At 41.0% G+C, this 21,459-nt stretch overlaps 1 protein-coding gene across 1 annotated transcript in view; it reads left to right on the top strand.

Moving 5' to 3' along the window:
• The window catches only part of LOC108572771, a 47,917-nt gene extending 46,360 nt beyond the window's left edge, over positions 1-1,557 (top strand). Inside the window, exon 7 of the mRNA XM_017935053.1 lies at positions 1,358-1,557. Coding sequence (XP_017790542.1) covers positions 1,358-1,557 — 200 coding nt within the window. The remainder of the gene's footprint in view (positions 1-1,357) is intronic.
• The last annotated feature ends 19,902 nt before the right edge of the window (positions 1,558-21,459 follow it).

Here is a 21,459-nt window from a genome sequence, read left to right as displayed (position 1 = left end):
TTTTAAATTATATTATAATTAAGTGATTAAAATACAGAAATTTAATAGGCAGTAAGACCCCTCCTTTTTTACGTAGGATATAGTATAAAGTAAAGATTTGAATTATTTCCCGAGCACTTGCATAGTTAATTAATTTAACAAATTCATCCTAAAATCAAACTATACTCTTTACTATATTACGTTATATGTCTAAATATATAATTCCGAGTATTTTCAAAAATTCATCCTAACAGCAAATTGCACTCTTGACAAAACTCGCCTGTTAATAGTCATATATTCCAACAGACTCCGACTGTCCGTCTCCATCACACAAACAGACTATCTCGACAAGGGTTAAGAATGATGAAAGGTGTTCTGTTATCGTAAAAAATTAGAAAATGAAAGCCACGATGTTTAAGTCGTATCGAACGTGTTCGAATAGAAGGAGAAATATCGCGAACAAAAGCGATCGATCAGGAGTAATTGCTGTAGATGGGGTTGGGGGCGGTATGTTGCTACGATGCAACCTAATTTTCGTTCGTGATCGCGCCTAGTTAGAAAGCCACTCCGTCGCCGTACGTTTACAGACGTAATTGCATTGGTATGAAAGAGTAACGAGGTCCCAGACCAGTCGATTCTCAGCCCCTGCGCTTTTTCGTGCCCGCGGTGGAGTCGTTGCCACGAGTGTGACACGAACTCGCTCGTTACCGTGCTCTTTGATATTTCCGAAAGTTCTTCTTTTTTGTTTCTTTAGCAAGAACAAGGCGAAACTCGAACGTTGCATTTGTACTTGTTTAATTTGTAGAAAAATTTCAAAAGAGGCACGACCTAAATTCATTCGCTCCCGATGATATTGATAGAACACGGCGAGTAGAGGTAGAATTCGATATCGGCAGAAGTGAAATTACATGGACAACATTTAGGATCCGTACATTTTTTAATCAACCAAAGCGAAAATATCTTTGGCCAATTTTACAAATTGGAAAAATCATCGACAGTGCAAAAATTTCGATGCAATTTGCGTCGAGCTTCGAAATGCAGAAATTGAGGAATTAGGACTGGAATTAAATCGACAACATTTAGGATCCTCTCACTTTTTAATCAAGCAGATATCAAAGGAAACCTCTGATTAATTTCACAAATTGCAAAAATCATCGAAATGTAAAAATGGAGCAATCAGGACTCGAATTAAACCGACCGCATTTAGGATCCTCTCACTTTTTAATCAACCAAAGCGAAAAGAGCCTCCGACTAATTTCACAAATTGCGAAAATCATCGACAGTGAAATAATGTCGATTTGCATCAAGCATCGAAATGCAAAACTGGAGCAGTTTTCCTCTATTCTCAGGTCCAACTGATATTTTCTCTCTCGCGCAGGAAACTTTTGGATCCTCCACATCATGTGGCCAGAGTACAATTCCACACGGTACACACCGAACGTCCACTGCAACAGGAACTTGTACCTGTTCTCGTTGGCTCACCTGGCGGTAGTCTACATCACGTTCGGGATCACGCTGCTCGTGATGACGGTGCTGGCTTCTTTCAGAATTCTGGCTTGCCTGTTGCCAGAAAGGTAAGCGCCACGGTCTAATTTCAACGATGAACCGGGGACGAACGGACCAGCAACCGTAAAAACGTTGATTCGATCGAATCGCGGCCACTCGATAGGTCACCCGTTGCGATACGCAGAATCGTCGAATCGTGAAACTACGGAATTCGGTCGATGGGATTGCTAGTTAACGACGCGATAAACCGCCGCGTCCCACATTCGCCCGCTTTGGAATTCACGCGTGTAGGTATACGCGCGTTTACGAGACGTGGATTCCACGAATCCGAGGATCAGAGACGTCTCACTTCTGGCAAAATGTGACGGAAGAAACGAGGGTACGCGATGGAATAGAAGGGTTCAAAGGGATTCTCGTAAGAATGAAAGTCTGTTGAAAGATATCAGACCTGGATAAGGATATCCTCTCTCTCTCTCTTTCTCTGTTTTCTATAGGATTTGCGTGGCGAAGAGCTTTCAACTGACCTCGCGAATAAAAGTTCAAGGGTTATAGAGCTCTGGTTCTCAATCAATATTGATATTCCACTACGCTTTCTAACTTGGATAGTGATACTTTTTTTCGTGGTTTCCTTAACTCGGCGAAATGTATAGTTGTATGGAAAACATAGGGAAATCGGTATCCACATATCGTTCATAAGTATCAACCCTTTCGTGCTATTGGAGCCTCTTGGCGCACTTCCGTATTAATTTTACCCTCTGCACTCTTTCACCTTAATTTCACCCTCTGCATTCTTCCACCTTAACCCCTTAACTTGCACGCTCGAGTTAATTCGAGCGCGCTAAACAGGCCAAACTGTGCACACTCGAGATAATTCGAGCGGCGTTGTATTTGATGCTGCTATAATTTTTCACACTCGAATATATTCGAGAATTGAAAATAACAATGTGAAAGCTAAGAAAAAGAATCGTGTTATTGATATTTATCATTTACATAGGATTGTAAGCTATAATACTTATTTATTCGAAAATAAAATATAGCCTTTTTCCATGGAACAAAAGCGCAGTATATCGAAATTGTCCACTAAAAGAAAAGTTTGATTATTTTAAATTTTGATTAATTTTGAATTTTTTTTATTTTTTTGCCAAAACAATGTTCTAAAGTTTGTTTTTTTTACATTAAAAAAATTGATTTTTTTTGGCCGGTTTTTTTCAAAAAAACTGTGCGTTAAGGGGTTAATTTAACAAAACAAGTTTAACCATACGGCCGAAAGGAAAGATTTTTGCGAACCTTCTGGGACATCTGAATCTGTCATGTGCGTTGTGCACTAAAATCTATCGCAGCGAAAGGGTTAACACACCTTTTTCTTAATACCCTGGTTTAGAAAAATCTACAAGTTAATTGCAGTACCTATATATTTCAGAGTTATCAAACTCACCTTTACTTCTTCAAACGGACAGATCTTCCTTCTAAACTTTTTCGCCTATCTTTACACTACTCTATCCACGAATAAGCATCGATTTCGTACTAATGGTCGTCGCAAATTGCAGTTCGCCTCCGATAAGCTTTTAGCTGCCGAGTGTTCAGCACTCAAACGGTTAACCGAAATCATACCTCAAACAGGATCCAGTTTTCTCTCCCTCCCTCAGGAACAAAGAGAGCTCGTAGCCAAACAGTTTTCACAGCAGTACGTTCGTATCATTGGAATAATTCGTATCTGTGCTGTCAAGCAACCAAGACGAACTTCTTCCTCGCGTTGCAGCGAGCGTTCTAGGGTATTGGGTCAGCGTGGCTCGGCGCGAGTATTCCGCATGCGACGCGAAAGCCAAATATTCTATACCCGGAAAGCAATCAGCTAGCGTTTGCAGTACGTATACTAGCACGTACACGCCGGCGCCAACTGGATGTACGTGCGAAATAGTAGGTCAACGAATTTGGTCGCGTGTCGGCGCGGGAGGGCTCATAAATACGCGAGGAGGAGGCCGCGAGCGCGAACAAGCGAGCGACCAGAGCGTCGATGAACCGCGAGTATAGTTTCCACGATTCGCGTGCCGCGAAAGACCGCCTGGTTCTTGTTTTGTTTTTTTTTTTTTCTTTGCTCTCCTCGTTTCCCTTTCATTTTCTATCTTCGTGTTAAGCCGTGGGCTCGCGTGATCCACGGGGAAAATCAAGGGAGAAGGAATTAAGCGACACGCACGGTGAGCTTTGTAATAGACTTGAGTGACTGGGTCGCCGCGTTCCCTGTTGTATCATCGATCTTCGCGCGTTCACTTATTACTCGGGAGGATTGTGATTTTAGAGAATTGCGAGGTTTTTAAGGTATTGTCACTGGGAAATTTGAAATTGATTTATGACTAAAACCCTTTTGCTGCTGTGGGGGATTATAGGAGATTTGGAGGTGTGCCTGGGGATGTGACCTTGAGTCTATAGGCGTTTTGAATATTTTCTTGTGCTGTGCTCTTGGCGCCTGTAGGTTTTCTGATAATTTTCTCGTGCAGTATTGTCGACGCGAATTTAATCCTTAAGTTTTTTAATTGTAAAACGCCGAAACGTGAGATTTTGCGGCCTATAGGCGTTTCGAATATTTTCTTGCACTGTGCTCTTGGCGCCTGTAGGTTTTCTGATAATTTCCTCGCATTGTGCCCTTGACGTGAATTTAATTCCTAATTTTTATACTTCGCGTACTTTAACCTTAATTCCTTTGAAATTTTAAAACACCGAAACAAAAGATTTTGCGGTCTATAGGCGCTTTGAATATTTTCTCGCGCTATGTTCTTAACGCCTATAGGCGTTTTGATCATTTTCTCGCATTGTGCCCTTAACGTGAATTTAATTCCTAATTTTTATACTTCGCGTACTTTAACCTTAATTCCTTTGAAATTTTAAAACACCGAAACAAAAGATTTTGCAGACTATAGGCGTTTTGAATATTTTCTCGCGCTGTGCCCTTAGTGCCTATAGACACTTTGAAGATTTGCACGCACAGTCCCCTTTGCGAAAATTCTGTTCATTTTCAACCTTAATTTTTTTTTAATCTTAAAACGCGAAAACAAAAAATTCTGCAACCACGATTGAACATCTACCGTCTGCCACGCGTATTACACACTAAAACCTTCCGCAGCGAAAGGGTTAGATACAGGGCGATCCAGAAATTCAAAGACAAAATTCAATGTTCCAATCGACTCGATAGAAAGTGAACTACTAACGATAAAATAAAACAGAAAAAACACATTAGTAGATGAAGAAACAGAAAAACACTCTCACAAATATTACGTAGAACGTAGGAAGAGACGGGAATAGTAGAACAAAGCAATGCCCCAAGGAATACTAGAGCACCTGAGAGCGGAGATCGAAGAATAATTGATCGATCGAGCCGGCTTCGAGTAGACTCTCCCCTATAGGTACCAAGTGGCATTCTGAAAGGTCGACGTTATATGGCCTACGCTATATCTTCACTTACTAACCCAATGTACGACACGTATCCATCAGCCTACAGTACAACATAAGAATCATACTAAAACATTACCCATCGACTTCGACCAAGTGACCATTTGAAACGCGTACGCCATATAAATTACAACGGTAACCTGCTGCACAAGCACAAATACTTCTCCATATCCTCTACTAGATTCAAATATTTCTGAACCCTCCAGCTTACTCGCGTTATGTCATAAATATCGCGTAACATTCGGTGCTGTGCTAGTATTACAACCAGCTGTACCATACAAAACCATATGACGCCGAACGTTTCGCATATCCACGACAAAAATACACCTCTAAAAAGAGACCATTTCCCAAAGACAGACGGTCCGTTTCTCTTCTTCACATTCTCCTCGTACTTTTCCTCCGCGAAAACCTTCACGATCGACCGAGGACAAGCGTGTGATGATCCTTTTTCCAGGTACAGATAACCACGGCGGTCTGCTCGCGTAAGAGAAGTGATACCCGAAAGAAGATGGAAGGTCGACGTGGACGGTGGGAAGGACGTGGTCCAGGGACACCTCCTGAAGACAGTCGTGGAGCAGAACGAGGACGGTTCGAGTTCGGAGCGTCCTGTTACCTCTTCGAACGACGAGATCGTTCGCGAGTCAACACCGGCGAAACGGGATTTCGGCTCCTCGGGGTGCAACGGTAAAGGGGTCCACTTCGAGACGGAGGTGCTCCAGATGCAGTACAGCGTGAAGCTGATGTGATCTGTGACGTCACGGTGTCGAGGAGTAATCGAGGGGATTCGTGACTGAAGAGAAAAGATCTACGAGGACGAGAGCTACGAGTGGAAAATTGCTCGAAGGATCGCGTCGACTGAACGGCCGTAACACGAGAGGAATGTTCTTTCTTGTTCGAATTAACAGCGACGTACCAAATTAGAGATGTCGACGAGAAAGAGTAGGTTCGCGATATTCCTCGCGAGACGATGTTTTCCACGAAACCAAGCGTAATAATGGCGAACAGAGACGTCTCTGTATAGATCGAACGTGGGTGTGTGTGTGTTGCACGTTTCCGGGGAAAAGCAAGCACAGGCTGGAGAACGTAACCTCGAGGAAACTGTCGAAATTTTATCGATAGTATTCGAAAGGTCCTGAGTGAAGAAGAGAAGATTACACGGAAGAGGGCGATGGAAGAGGAGGAGTTTGATCAATTTCGGGAGAGCGAACGGATTGGAGAGAGGATATTGGATCTTTATTGTCGCAAGTCGTGTATACATATATACGTCTAACAGGCTGGAGCTAACGCCTGAATCCACTCTGGCCGAATCGAATTCGATAACACAACCGGTTCTCCTCCTTGAACCGGTGTTCTCCGAAATTCCAAAGAAGAAACGCAGCGTGCAAAGTGTGTGTCCAAGTAAGGAGAGAGTACATCCGGAAAATTCTGTACACCATCCTGTTTTCCATTTCTGTCTATATATGTATATCGAGGCTTGAAACTTGATATAATCTGATTGGGCGATGATTTTTCAAACGGTAACACGTTTTCGTCTGAGAGAAATTCAAAAGGTAAGCGACACGCTTTTGCTGTTCCTCTGTTTTTCGACACTTTCGAGATTCTTGAAACGCGCTGGACGAAGCTTGAATCAAGTAGGTGTCAATCTTATCGATCATAAAAAATCACTATGTTTGTAACGTTCACGAAGATTGGTACATTTTCGCCGATACATTTTGCCTAGGTACATTTAACGAGCATAACTACACATGCATATATCGACTGTCTAACGTTTAATTGTCACGTGAAAATCCGTACGAAGGGGTTTCGTTGTACATACTACTTTTTATAAATGTTTTTATCGGCGGTTATGGGGTTCCATTCATACTGTTGCACGGGCTGCGAGATCGGCACAATCGCTGAACGCTGGAAATACTTTTAACTGTTAACTGTTTACCGCGTAAATTTTCGTATTTTTTTGTTTCTTTTTCGATTGAGTGCAAAACTTTGGTCCACTTTGATTCGAGGCTCTGTTTGTCGGAGATGGAGAAATATCGATGGTATGGTGATTTTTGTTGGTGGTTTCCGATATCGAAAACAATGGATGCTTTACTGACGACTATCGATAGTTTCGATATTTTTATTTTGAGATCCCGGGGGAAATTATGATATAGAGCATGTGTTATACTACTAGCAGTTACGGTTTTTTGCTGACGGTATAGTTTGCCAATTCGAATTTAAATTTAAAAAATCAGTGATTCCTTTTTTAAGCTATATACTGTAAATACTTTGAATTTATAACTTTGTTATAAATATAGGAGAAATAAAATTTATTTTTCAAGCTAAATTTCTTATAAATATACCAGATTTAGTTTTCATGCTAAATTTTTTAAAATTATGAATTCTCATTTTTCTTTAAAATTTCTTTAAAAATGCATAAAATAGATAATGAAATTTGAGTATTTTTAATAATTAACTACAAAAATCTCTTTATGTAAGAAAGTTTTTATAGTGTTTGATCTATCGGAAATGATCGATAATTATAGATAGTTGGGTATCAAACTGTCGGTAACTATCGATATTTCTCCACATCTGCTATTTGCGTACTTCTAAACAAACCCTTGTAGCTTCTAATTTCTTGCAAACAATTAACATCCTCAGTTAACAGTTACACTTCAACCAGCTACTGTGTCGAAAAAAAAAAAGAAAATTATGGTGCTTGATGTTTCGTCCGTCTATGTCCATCGTCTTCAGCTCGAAGTGAAAATTGTCTCGCGATGTAAGAAACAAAAAACGAAAAAAAAAATTTGTCGACAAAAATCATGTATTCCGTTCGTGTCTGTTTACTATTCGTGAAAGACTCGAATATAATAATTAGCCTGATACATTGATGTAGCCTAAGCAAAAGGGCGTATTGTCTGTAAAACTACTTTAAGTGTGACGTAGTAAGCGTGTCGTTCCTTTCACGAGGTTACGTTACAACATGGCGGCTCATGTCACGTGACTTCTGCTGAAAATGCCCGCCTGGAGTTTAGAACTCGAGATTCTCGTTGTATCTAACAACGTATCGATGACTGTCGACTAAGAAAATCTCACTCGAAAGGGAATAAGATGAAAAAATTCAAATGAGGGGGGAGGAGAGATGAATAAGTGTCAATTAAATCAACGCATCGGAGAATTCATTATATCGCCGCGGAACGCGAACGATGACAATTTGACGGTACCTATAGTCGGTGGAAGCGATGTAGCGAGATCGTAAAATCTGTCAGGCGTAAAAATGGCAATTCGAAGGAGATAAGGAGCTCGAGCGTTATTCAGGGCCGTTCGAAGTCAACCTGGTTCCTCCATTGAAGTATAGGTATTTAAAAAATTTATCTACACCTTAATTTTTAACAGCTGCAGGTTTATCTTTATTAATACGAAAATTACTATTGAGCAAAAGGCGACGGAGGCTTAATACCGCATATCTTAAATGAAAGACTGTAATTTCAGATATCAATTCTCAAATTTTAGACATCAATTTTCAAATTTTAAACATCTGTTCTCAAATGAGGCACTCAGAAGCCAAAGTGACTACCTCCACAAAATAAAATTTAACAAATTTATTTAATTTATGAAACATTGGGCACCAAGCACATGCTTTGATACAAAATTGGAATAATATCAAAAAGTGGAGTTAATAATTTTAGCTTCTGAGTGACTCAAATAACAGACGATCCTGAATGCGACTATATCAATCGGTGTCGCTGTTTAACACTTCAATTTACAACCTCACTGTATCGCTTCCACCAACTATACGCTTAGTGAAAGAGCTACCGTGAGGTCTTAAATCACGCTGTATGTAAAGCAAAAATACCAATTGATCTAACCACACACAGAGTTGTACGCATCTTAAGCCCGGTATCCACTTCTTAGAAATACCCATTGCCTATAAAAATTCGATACGAAGATACGCAACACATTCAATCAAGCATTTGTCAATTTTTCGCCATCACATAAAAAAAACAACCCAGCAAGTATCATACAGATACGCAGCGATGACACAAAAAAAAAAAATCACGCTTCCTTACAACATTGCGTATCACAGGTGATCGAGTACTTGCAACAAGTGGATACCAGACTTTATAGAAGCCTCCAAATCTCGAGTCAAGTGGATACCAGACTTTATAGAAGCCTCCAAATCTCGAGTCAAGTGCGGAGCAAAAGACTCGAAGAGCAAAGACTCGGCCAGCCTACGCTTCTAGCAAAACTGTGGCCACGATTCGATCAATACAAACCCACATCCACCTTTTTCCTATTTTTATCACTTTTTTGAATATACTACAGTTAACTTCGCCGACACTTAACGAGGCCCGACTTCTTATCTCACCCAAACTGATGTTGCGGTGATCAGATCTCATATTCTTTCACGTCTATCTACTTTCACGACCTCGTTACACCTCTTCCACCAGGTATATACATACACGTATATATATTCTGTATATGTATGTACATATATAAATACATATATACATACACAGTCGTACGCTATTAAATAATCGCTATCGAAAACTCGACCAAGTCAGAAGAAGAAGAAGAAGAAGAAAATTGATCGATAAGTATTTTAAGGAAGATTCGTCGATCCGACGATCTTTAAGGACGACTTTAAGGTTCGACGTCCATGATTGCGCGGCGATTCGAAAACGGGTCCATACTTAATAATCGTCCCTACGAGTAAATGTATTTACTAATCTGTAACCGTGTACACTTCGTCGATGTAAAAACAAGCAAAAAAAAAAAAAAATGGAGAAAAATACCAATAAAACAGAAAACAATGTGTGTGAATCGTCTTTGTTAGAGAAAGAAATAAAGAAACTGTATTCGATAAATCGCGATCGTTCTTCCGATTCGTAGTCGAAACGAGCGACAAGTGTCAGAGGAAGAACAGTGAGGAAAGAAGAACAATACGAGGCTACGAGAATATTTGTGCTGCTTAAAAGGGATACACACGTTTTCGTCGATGATCGTGCCGACGAGTTTCATGACGTTTCGTTGGAAACAGTTCGTGTATTAAATTGGTGACGGGAAATCGGTGGTGGCGGAGTCGTTGCTCGATTTTCGCGAGAACTCGTGCCTGGGCTGACTGAAATCAACTGGAAATTTCATTTCCTCGCTGTCGAACCGCGTGTGTCCTGTTATGATTTACGAGATGCAAGATTCTTCCCTGTTATCTGCTACTCCTGCACCAGCACTGGAGAACCGAACGAATTAAACGTAGTAAAATATCGTTTTTGCCTCCTTTTTTTTTTTTTTTTTTTGAGAAGTCAAGCTCTTGACGAAAATCGATGGGCACGCTTGCTGTAACAACGAATTCAACAGTCTATAGAAACTGTATTCACCGGGCACGAGTACTTTCCGTCGCGTGCAACGAGGTACAAAAATGGAACAGAAGGATGAAACAGGTAAAGAAACACACGGACGTACACACGTCGGGTGTATTCGATAAGAGAGAACGTTCTCACGCAGTGTTGTATGGAACGACGAACGAAAAAAATGGGACCTGAATGTGTATGTAGTTACGTCTGAAATTTGTTGCGTGACACGTTGATAACATTTTCGAGGGATCTTCTGATCGTGATTGCAAGACGAAATTACTTGGAACAATGTTTCTTGAGGGATCTTGCATGATCTGGGACATTATGAAATTGATAGGATAATTATAAAACGCGAGAATGCTCAATTCTTTTTCTATGCTACGGCTTTGCTGCGAGAGAAAAATCTAACTGCTATACACATTTTCCTTGGAGTATTTTTTTTTCCTTTTCTTTTTCGTTTTTTTCGCTTCAGTCGTTGATACGATAATTGTAATTCGTGTCATAGAGGAAATTGCAGACGTAAATGCGTCAGCAGCCATCGAACCATTCGAAGTCGGTAGATCGCGTGTTGTGGTTCGCATCGATAAATCCTCGTTCATAATCACACCGAAGAATTAACGAGACGTACAATTCCACTGGCCACTGCGTGGTTACATTAATTAGCTGGTAACGCACCGGTATCCTCAGCTGGTGGGCTGTCGCACAGCTGGCACTTGATCACTTTGCGCAACGCGACTACACGCATCGGTTGCCGATTAATCATCCGGTTTATCGTTACCGTCATTCACGGTCGTGTAAGTAGTATATATATATGTGTGTGGGTGCGTGGATGCGTGAACGGTGCACGTGAGTGTGTTTAAAACGCACCTAATGAAATTCTAGGGAGAACGTCGCGTAGGGGAATCGTGGAAACGTTCTTCCATTTAACCCTTTCGCTGTGGTAGATTTTCGATTATAATTGGAAAATTTTTTGTTTTGAAATTTTTTAAAATTTTGAAATTGGAGCTTGAAATTTATCGTTTCTAAATTTGTTTTATTAAATTAAGGCGGAAGTGCGCAAAGGATGGCATTTAAGGATTAAATTAAGGTGTATGTGTGGAAAATGGAGCCGGGGGCTGAACGTGAGTAAATATTCGAAACGGCTATAGGCGCCAAGGACTCAGCGCGAGAAAATATTCGAAACGCCTATAGATGCCAAGGACATAGCGCGAGGAAATATTCGAAACGCCTATAGGCGCCAAGGGCTCGTCGCGAGAAAATATTCGAAACGCCTATAGGCGCCAAGGGCTCTCGCAGGAAAATATTTGAAACGCCTATAGGCACCAAGGACACAGCGCGAGATAATATTCGAAACGCCTATAGGTCGCAAAATCTTTTATTTTGTCGTTTTAAAATTAAAAAAGAATCAAGATAGGAGCATGCAAAGTATCAAAATTAAGGATTAAACTCACGCCAACAGTACAGTGCGAGAAAATTTTCAAAGCGCCTATAGACGCCAAGGACACAGCGCGAGAAAATATTCGAAACGCCTATAGGCGCCAAGGTCAAATTGCGAGCACACTTTCAAATCGCCTATAGTCACCAATTTCCAAAACGCCTATAGACACCAAAGACACGGTGCAAAAAAATATTCAGAACGCCTATAGCCGCCAAGGACACCGTGCTAGCACATTTCCAAACCGCCTAAAGGCGCGAACAGCGGTGAAAGGGTTAAAATAACAGCTTCGTCCAATTTTCCTCGTCTATTTTTTCGTTTTCTTTCCTCGTCGAATATTGAATAGCTAACCGAGTGAACGGGAGGAAATTTCACGAAGCAACCAACTGGAAAAAGTCCAATTCGATCCTCGAATTCGCGAAATTAAAAGTGGAATACAGCGAAAGGTTCGAGTGGGTTTCGTACGGGGGAGTTTTTAATCGGGAATCGGAGGGGTGGCTCGCCATTTTGACGACCACGTGGAATCGACAGGCACAAATAAAACCCACGATCTCGATATCCTTCAGATCGGGTGACAATATTCACGGACAACATTTTCTTTCTCTTTTGTTTCGTGTTTTTTCGCGAGACCAGGATACGAGGATATCGGACGGCGAGAGCAGAATGGAAGTACATCTGAAGTTTCAATTAAAACGTTGCGCGGTGACAAATATCAAATTAATCGAGCAAATGCATTTTCCAATTTGATTTAACGTTTCCACGATGCTCGGATGCTCGGATCTAAAATGGATGTAATAAATACGCAGATCTCTATACACGTACATGCACATACACTACCGGCCAAAAGTTTCGAATCACCTCCCACTTTTCATCAATATTAAATCTGCTGCTAATGTTTTATAGATTTGAAGTTTACCTCAATTCTACATTTATCAATTGATTCGAACGATAAAAAATTCTCAAAGTCGCCGACTTTTTTCTGGAAGTTTTTGTGTAAATTGCAATGTTCAGTGATTCCAAACTTTTGCCCGGTAGTGTACGTACACATCTACACTACCGGCCGGAAGTTTGGAATCACCTGCCAATTTACATTAACATTGTATCTGCTACTAATTCCTTATTGATTTGAAATTGATGTTCTGGAGATTAATAGCACTTTACCTCGTTTCGATTGATTTGAATGATAAAAAATTCGTTAAAAAATTATTACAAATGCTACCTTTTTGGGGGGAATCTTTGTGCAACTTGCAATGCACAGTGATTCCAAACATTTGACAGGCAGTGTATCTATAATACATCTAGGAGCGAAGAAGAGGGAAATCCTGTAATTTTCCAAGCGACCAAGCTACGAGATAGACGTTTCGCTTTCGCGACATCCTTTTGATCCCCCCCATAGCACGTAAGGATTAAACGATTCCGTTGATACGTATATATCTAATGTTAACCGTGTTGTTGGATTTATATAGAATAGAGAGCTTATTTATTTTTATACTGGATGGTTTGATAGCGTTCGAGATATATTTCATTGAATATACAGCGCGATGATAAAGAAGAAGCTGGTAAAAATGGGAGCTTATTCGTTACATATATATATGTATACATATAATTACAGCGAGGTTTGTTCGTTTATCCAAATTTCCTTATATATATATATGTATATACAAACATTTATACATATATATCGTTGATTTCAGCGATGGTTAAACAGAGGCCGTCATACGACTATAATTCAATTAATCGTACGTGTATGTAAACATTGCATATAAATTACGCATATACTACAATTATACGCGTGTGTGTCTCTCCGTACGTAGAATTCACAATCGATACGTCGATCGTTGGCGTATTTATATTTCCGGTCGAGGATAAGTAACATACTATACGTGAAATTTTAGCGACGCGTGAAGCGGTGCCGTTTTAGTCGTTATCTCGTGTAAAACTCTATTCAGTAGCGTTTCAATAGGATTATATCGAGCACGCGCTAACGTCGCGAACATTGTGGTCCAGGCTTTAAAAGTAGAGAAATTCACTGTCCGAGTGTGTTTCCTTCGGTGGGCGCCGGAAATAGCGGATGGAAATCGTGCGAAACGCCAAAACCATTTCACCCGACACGAATCGCGCCATTTTCGGGCCTCGTGCCAACGTTTCGAGGTACCATTCCTCGACAACACCACGCGTCACGTGGCAGCCTAAACTAATTTCCCATTCGTCGTACCTATCTACTTACCTACTTTGTACTCGCGCACATTCTCCTCTCTTCGTCCTCGATATTCGTCACGCTGCCATTCAGCGAAAGTGGGTTTACCAATCGCTATTCACGGGGCCGTTTCTCCAACTATCGCATACATCGATTACATTTTTCTACACCATTTGCACTATTCCTAACGAGACTCGTCGTCGTTTCGATATTATATATGTGTGTGTGTGTGTATATACACAGGATGTTTCATAAATGCATTACAATACTTCAGGGGGTGAATGTGCACATTAGAACGAGTAAAAAATGTCAGATGGACATATGTCCTGTGTACCTTAGTTTTCGGGTTACACGGTACTTCCGGTTTATGCCAGGACACGGAAGTATCTCGTAAATTAGGAACGATACAAAAAAAACGTTTCAGACGAAAGTTGTGGGGTATAGAGCAGCGACGACGAACCTACGACACGCGTGTCAAAGACATTTTGGGTGACGCGCATCGTTTACGGACGGTCTTCGTCCAAGAACAGATCGCAAATAATCGTCACACAAACAGCAATGAAAAGCAACGGCGTCTATCTTCCATCAACGAGGTTACAAGTTTCTAGATGTGACACAGCACCCGAGTTAAGCTAGGCACACCGAGCTCAAAAGGTTCGCCATCGCTGGTATAGAGTAAGCTATATTGTCCTGATTTTTTTCGATTTTGCAATGATCTTGAAAAGCGCTGTAAATGCCACGTTTAAGTTTTTAAAATGCGAACGTATATTTCCGACGGCCAAAGTTTCATCTGCTTCGTATCGATGGATATTGCGGGATCAATTCGTTAGGGAAAAAGTATACTCTGTCGCATAGCCAACTCGGCGCGCTACCTTCGACTGCCTTCTTGTCCCGGGGCTCGCGTGCCTCTTCTACGCTCCCCTTTTCGTTCACGCCGCGCCGGTACGCGCCACACACGAACTCACGCGTGTCGGACCCGATCGCCGGCGTATCAGTCACCACGATATTATTTATCAACGTTAGGTAAGGTCACGACGTGCTGAGGCGTACAGTAGCGTGTGTCTTTGACACTTTCCGCGGTGTCACCGGTTTTCGGTGACTTTCCGTTCACGCCACGTGGGCGTGACTACACGTCTTCTAATATTTTTAAGATCGCGAAAGTCATTGTTATCATGAAAAAGCTGACGTTTAAGATACGCTATAGAGCGAAGGAAAAATTTCAGCAAATTATCGCCGTAGTTGCATAGTTTAAGTCAACGGAAGAAAGAGGCGGAAATATGAAATGGCCTGAACGGAAAGTCACGCGGCACGTGTTAGTCATCCGTAACTCGAAAACTAAGGTATTGGACGATTGCAAAAGTTCGTGCCAGATTTGAAAATAAAAGACAATGGGTGTGTGCAAAAGCAGATTTCATTTGAAACTGAAATGGAACGAGACGAATAATTATTTGAAAATGAAACACAAGCGGTGTATCTTTCACAAGGAACATCTGTGCCGAAGTCGACGAGAAGGTATTGGACGATTGCAAAAGTTCGTGCCAGATTTGAAAATAAAAGACAATGGGTGTGTGCAGAAGCAGATTTCATTTGAAACTGAAATGGAACGAGACGAATAATTATTTGAAAATAAAGCACAAGCGGTGTATCTTTCACAAGGAACATCTGTGCCGAAGTCGACGACGTACTCGCCACCTTTGAAATTCGGGCACGAACTTTTGCAATCATCCGATTTATACATATGACATTTTTTACTTATTTCAGTGTGTAGATTTACCAGCTGAAGTATTGGCCCGCATTTATGAAACATCCTGTATATGTGTGTATATATATATATATATATATACCTCATAATCGTGTGTGCATAGAGGGGTGGTGATCGCATCGTGCGCGAAATCAACATCGAAAACGGTACCTTTTGCGGCGTGAGGCGTCCATGGCTTGGCGCCAAACCCGCGCGTATTTACACGCGTATCTTTACTCGACGTCGTTTCCCAAAAAAAAACGCAACTGTCTAATTGGTCTGTCCGATTGATACGAGCGTTGCACAACGTGAGAGGTAATAAAAAAGAGAGAAAAATGAAAGAAAATAACATATAGATGCTGATCTGCGGTGTACGTTGCAACGTGCCCGCGAAAGTACTCCGCGATTACTAGATAGCGCCGTGCCGCTATTGATTTTCCACGGTCTATGGAGGGCAACAGGAGAACGCTTTATCTTTTTTTCTTTTCCTCTTTCTGTTAACGATGTAATCGCGACGGAAATGCGACTGCGTGTGACGAGTGGCTTCCGGTGAGAATACAGAGCGAACAGACCAAAATGAACATTGTACTCGATGAATAATATATCTTTGCTAACTATGGAAAGAGAGTTACACCACTTTTCAATGCATAGCTGTAATTTCGTTTTTACGTTCTTTCGTGAAGCCATTCGATTCGTACGCGCACGTTTCTTCTCGTCTCTCTCGTTCGTGCAGATACTTTGCGTGCTCGAGTTTGCCCGCGAAATCAACGCGTCCACGCGATTCTGAAATGTGCGAGGCTCGATGTAGACGAGCGGTGTGAAGGCGTTGCGATTTCTCAGTGATCACACTGTACGATTCGGCAGACTTGAGCGTTTCGTTACTATTTAGAAGTGACTAGAGTCGCCTATAGTAGCGATAGGGTTAACACGTTGACTGCCAAAATTTTCATTACTCTAAGCATAGTATTATGTTATGCTTATTATGCTTTATCTTTATTATGTTTTTTTTAATTCAAAATAATGGCTAGTTAGCTATGATGTTCGAAATGTTTAGTCGACGATATTCGTTTTATTTGAATTATTCTAAACATTTGACGACCACCGTTGCCCCATCGAGGAAACAATCACAGGTGACCAATGTGGCAGTCAACGTGTCAATTAAGAAATGACAAATATCTCGTTGTAACCCTATCACGGTCCTCCGGTCCTTTTTCACCCGTCGCCTTCTTAATTTCTTTAATAACTTTTGCTGTTATCAAGTTCCCTTGACGTCGTATTGAAAGTTTCTCGTCTAGGTTCATATGGCGTGGTGGAAGAAAAATGGTAACGAAAATTGTTGTACATGAGGTCTTCGGGACATTTTTGACCCAAAGACCTTAACACATTCTTGACGAATTCGCGTCTTCTGTTTCTCAACTGTTAACGACGGGACACGCTAATTATTAAAATACACATGTCAAACGTGTCAATTTATAATTTCTAAATTTCGATCCATTTCACAGAATACCGTCAGCAATGTGTCAATTGCGAATATTTCATTGCCGCTACGAAATTTTGCGAAATTTGGTCTGTGGAATATTTCCTTTGTATTCCTAACGATACAGCGCACAAGAACACGCGATCCCACTTAAAGGAATACAAACGTACCAAATGGCAGCGCAGCATCTCTGCAACGAAATCGCAGAGCGTCTTCACCACGCTCGTCTGCACTGTATCTAAACGGTCCATGCATCGATTCCACGTCTCCTAAAGTCAACCCGGCGAAACAGGAGAGGAAACGAAATTCCTTCTAGTCCAGAGAGGAGAAAGAAAAGGAGGAGGAAGAAGGATCGGCGTGCTCGGTGTCCAGGTTCGAAAATACTCTGCGCCTGCTGCAGAAGGAAACGAGCCGTGGACTCGTCGGTTTCGTCGACGTCACGTCCGCATTCACGGCGAACGCTTTTCCGAGGGTCCAATCGCTGCTTTCGAATTACCATTGATCGCGAAACCCGGCGACATTTCCCTCTTGCTCCCTGAAGCGAGCGCGCTTCCTTTCGCTCGAGATCTGACGCTCGTACATACGTCGGTGTGCAGGAAATAGCATCCGCGTGGCTCGGTTTGCGAAAAGTCAGCGGGGACGATGTGGATATCGCCGCTTCGATTGACTAAGTGAATCCAGTTTGTAAACGTGAATTATTTTTCTAGAAACGCTGAGCGAGGTTTTGCACGACTCTTTACTATGTCCAATTAAGAAGCTGTGTCTTAGAGGAACTTTGAAGCGGCGATGTCTTCGGTTAGGGAAGTTTTTTTTGGGGTCTCTTCTGTGGTTACCGGTTGTTTTCATGTTGCTGGGAGGAGTTGCGAAACGAGTGTTTGGTATGTTTAAATTCTTGACAACGAGAAAAGATAGAAAAATATTTTCAATTTCTTATCAAAGAAAAAAGAGGAAAGAATATCTTTCCATTCCTGGTAAAGAAAGGAGAGAAAAAGATATCTTCAATTTCTTGACAAAAAGAAAAAAGAGAGAGAAATATTTTCGTATACTTGATAAAGAGACGAGAGAGAATATCTTCAATTTCTTATCAAAAAAAAAAGAGAGAAGAATTTCTTTAAATTCTTGACAAAGAAAAAAGAAGAATACAGTAATGTCTCTACAAGTGTCAGTATAGATGGTCCTACGCCTAGGTCAGTCAAGCGTGTAACGCTACATCACTCGGTTTCTTTTACGAGATTTCACGGCTGGACAATTCATAATAGAAAAATATAATTTCTTTAATTTTCCTTTTTTTCATCTGAAATTTTTTTTAACATGTTGCTGAGATTTTTCTGATGAAAATGAGATCAAACACGATATAATTTGAACAACATTTACTTATTAATACTTATTGAGTAATTAATTTAATGTTGGCCTACCTCCACGTAAAAAAAAAAAATGTAGGGCCGATTCTACAAGTGTCAGTCATATAGTAGGCCAATTCTCCAACTGGCAGTCAAACGATAGGCCAACTCTATGTAATGTAATACAGGGCGTCTGTTTCATCTCAATACAGTGAAATATCTGGCGTGACAGTGAACGTGTTAATAAGTAAATGTTGTTGAAATTATGTCGTGTTTTATGTCATTTTCATCATAAAAATCTCATCAATATGTTAAGAAAAATTTCGGGATAAAAAACGTAAAATTAAAAAAGTTGGTATTTAAATCGCTTGGTTGCCTCGACTCACGTTTCATCCTTATCTTTTATTCGCTGTCCTTGTCTACGTTCGGCAAACTACAAAGGCGGGCGCGAGTCTCGAAAACGTAGTCCCTGACTCTACAAGTGTCAGGTTTAGCTTCCTTGCGGACTGACACTTGTGGAGACATTACTGTACCCTCAAATTCTTCGTAAACAATTCATGTCTGGATACAATTTCTAATATTATACCAACTCTATCTTCCTCAGCTAAAATGTCCTATCTACCAATTCATCATTTTCCAAAGTGTTTTAACATACTTAGAGCCCCGCGCGATTATCACAAATTAAACAAAATTGAAACGTCCCAGACACTTCCAACTGACCTACAAATAGTTCTAAATGATCAAAACCTGATTAATCTCGGACGTTCAAAAATGTTAGTTAGAACAATCAAGCTAAGAAAAACAGAACTGCACGAGGACTTGCAACTTATCCCAGCAATAATTCAGAAAAATTGAAAAATTCGCTGACATTTCCACGAACTGAGCTGCGAACAGCTTCGTCAAACGTCGATATATCGCTTTAACCGTAGATGTACACGTGTCGATAACACGCTCGCACACGTTACAAGTCGTTGCAACGTACTTGCACCGGAGGGAGTATCAAGGCGACGTGACGCGATCCGGCCGTGTAAAACGGTCTCTTACGAACGTGTTCGAGGAAGTTGTACATCTTGTGTGGTCACGCGGTGGCGTAAGGGATGCGCACCGCTAAATATTTTCGTTCTTACATCCTCCCGACGATCCATAACTTCTATCATCCGTCAGTCTGTTTATACAAAAATACTTGCTCATCTATCTGCAATGTTACCGGGCTATACTGCACAAGTTACCGAAACTTCGCGTGAGCTTGAGTACGAAAATTTCGGATACGTTATCGGAATAGTGAAATTACTGAACGTTTTAAATTACTATTTCTTAACGTTTCCGAATTTTTCTTACTCAAGATCACGTAAAGTTTCGGTATTATGGGTCGTTGCATAGGTCTTGACCTCAGTCTGCATTTGTCTGCAAAGTATGCATTTCCATTTTAAAAAAAAATATGGATACCTTGAAATCTCGAAAAATATGAATTTTAGAAAAATTTTATATTTGCCCATTTGAGCTAAATAACGTTTTCCTTTAACATTCCTTTCGTATTATTAAAAAGTGAGATATTCGAGGTGATCGAGATACTTTGTTAACCCTGTACGTCACGGTTAATGCGTTCGCTGCAACTAGAAAATCGAATCTCGCATTTAACGGAGGATCCATAGTGATAGTCTGTAGTATAGCCACGACATCGATTTTTAACGTGGTCGACAGACACGTTGTCGTCGCTGGCGCACAAAGCAACTCATTTCGTACCGCATACGCTGCGTCCGTGGCGGCGAATGTATTAAAAGAGGAAACAGAAGAACGTAACATTGTCCACGAAGTAAATTTCCCCAGGATGATACGATGATAATTTCACCTGGTATAATACCGAGTGTTCCATTTGAAGTTTCGCACGCAATTATTTCCCAAACTATAGCTCGTTTCAAAAAAAAAAACTTAGCCTCTCTAGCTGAACTTACCTTCGAGATTCCAAGGTGGTCTTCGTTTTTTTACACGGAAATGTTATTATTTAGGTAAAAGGCATCGGTCTTTAAATGTGATTCGACGTCGTTTAGTGCCGTTCAAAACTTACTTTCGTCGTACACCCAGAAATAATAGCAGAAACTTCAAACGTGACACCCTGTACAGTGTGTATCTCACAGGTACGCCCGAATAAACGTGGGAGTGGTATAAAATAAATTCATCGTGGAATATACGAGGTATTATCTGCTCGTAGCAGGCTCGTAGCGCGCGACACTGTACAATATGAGGGCTTATCGGCCGAACATGTTTCGTTAAATTAAATTACCCTCGCTACAGGTGAATCCGCCTGTTCCTCCTGCATCGCTCCAACCCCTTTCGCAGCTAATTAAAACTGTACACGATAGAATCTTCCGTGCGCGTCCCACTTTAGCGTCGTGACACGCGCTTGTACAACCCCGAACAATGAGCACGAATAGTGTAAAATCAAGAAAAATTAAACTAGCAAACGAAAAGCTAAGGAAAAGAGAACACAATCGGAGAAAAGAAGGTCGGAGCGCGTTTCGTGTTTCCAGTAAAAGTGGAGAAAGGAGTACAATCGAGCAGCGCCATTTACGCGCGTATCGCATAGATCCGCGAGTATACACGCACGCGATATACATTATTTGTTGCGTGGTGAACGAACGGTATGCAAAGAGAGAAAGAGAGAGAGAGAGAGAATCGTTTAAACGTGTAAGTAAGCGTAACAGTAGCGATATTACCATTCCATTTGTGAGCATATACATTATTTGTTGCGTGGTGAACGAACGGTATGCAAAGAGAGAAAGAGAGAGAGAGAGAGAGAGAGAATCGTTTAAACGTGTAAGTAAGCGTAACAGTAGCGATATTACCATTCCATTTGTGAGCGAAACGATTGTAAGCGGTATGGTGGACTCGTATTGTGACCCATTTATAAAACGTAACCGCCGAGTACTGGGAATAAAAAGTGTCTACGTGGTACACGTGGTGTCTACATTCTAGCCCTGAAATCTCTGCAATCACCATTTTTCGTCCTCCA

Source organism: Habropoda laboriosa, unplaced genomic scaffold, assembly GCF_001263275.1.
Source record: "Habropoda laboriosa isolate 0110345459 unplaced genomic scaffold, ASM126327v1 scaffold22, whole genome shotgun sequence".
NCBI lineage: Eukaryota > Metazoa > Arthropoda > Insecta > Hymenoptera > Apidae > Habropoda > Habropoda laboriosa.
Note: the sequence above shows the minus strand (reverse complement) of the source record. Positions and strands in the feature narration are given on the sequence as shown.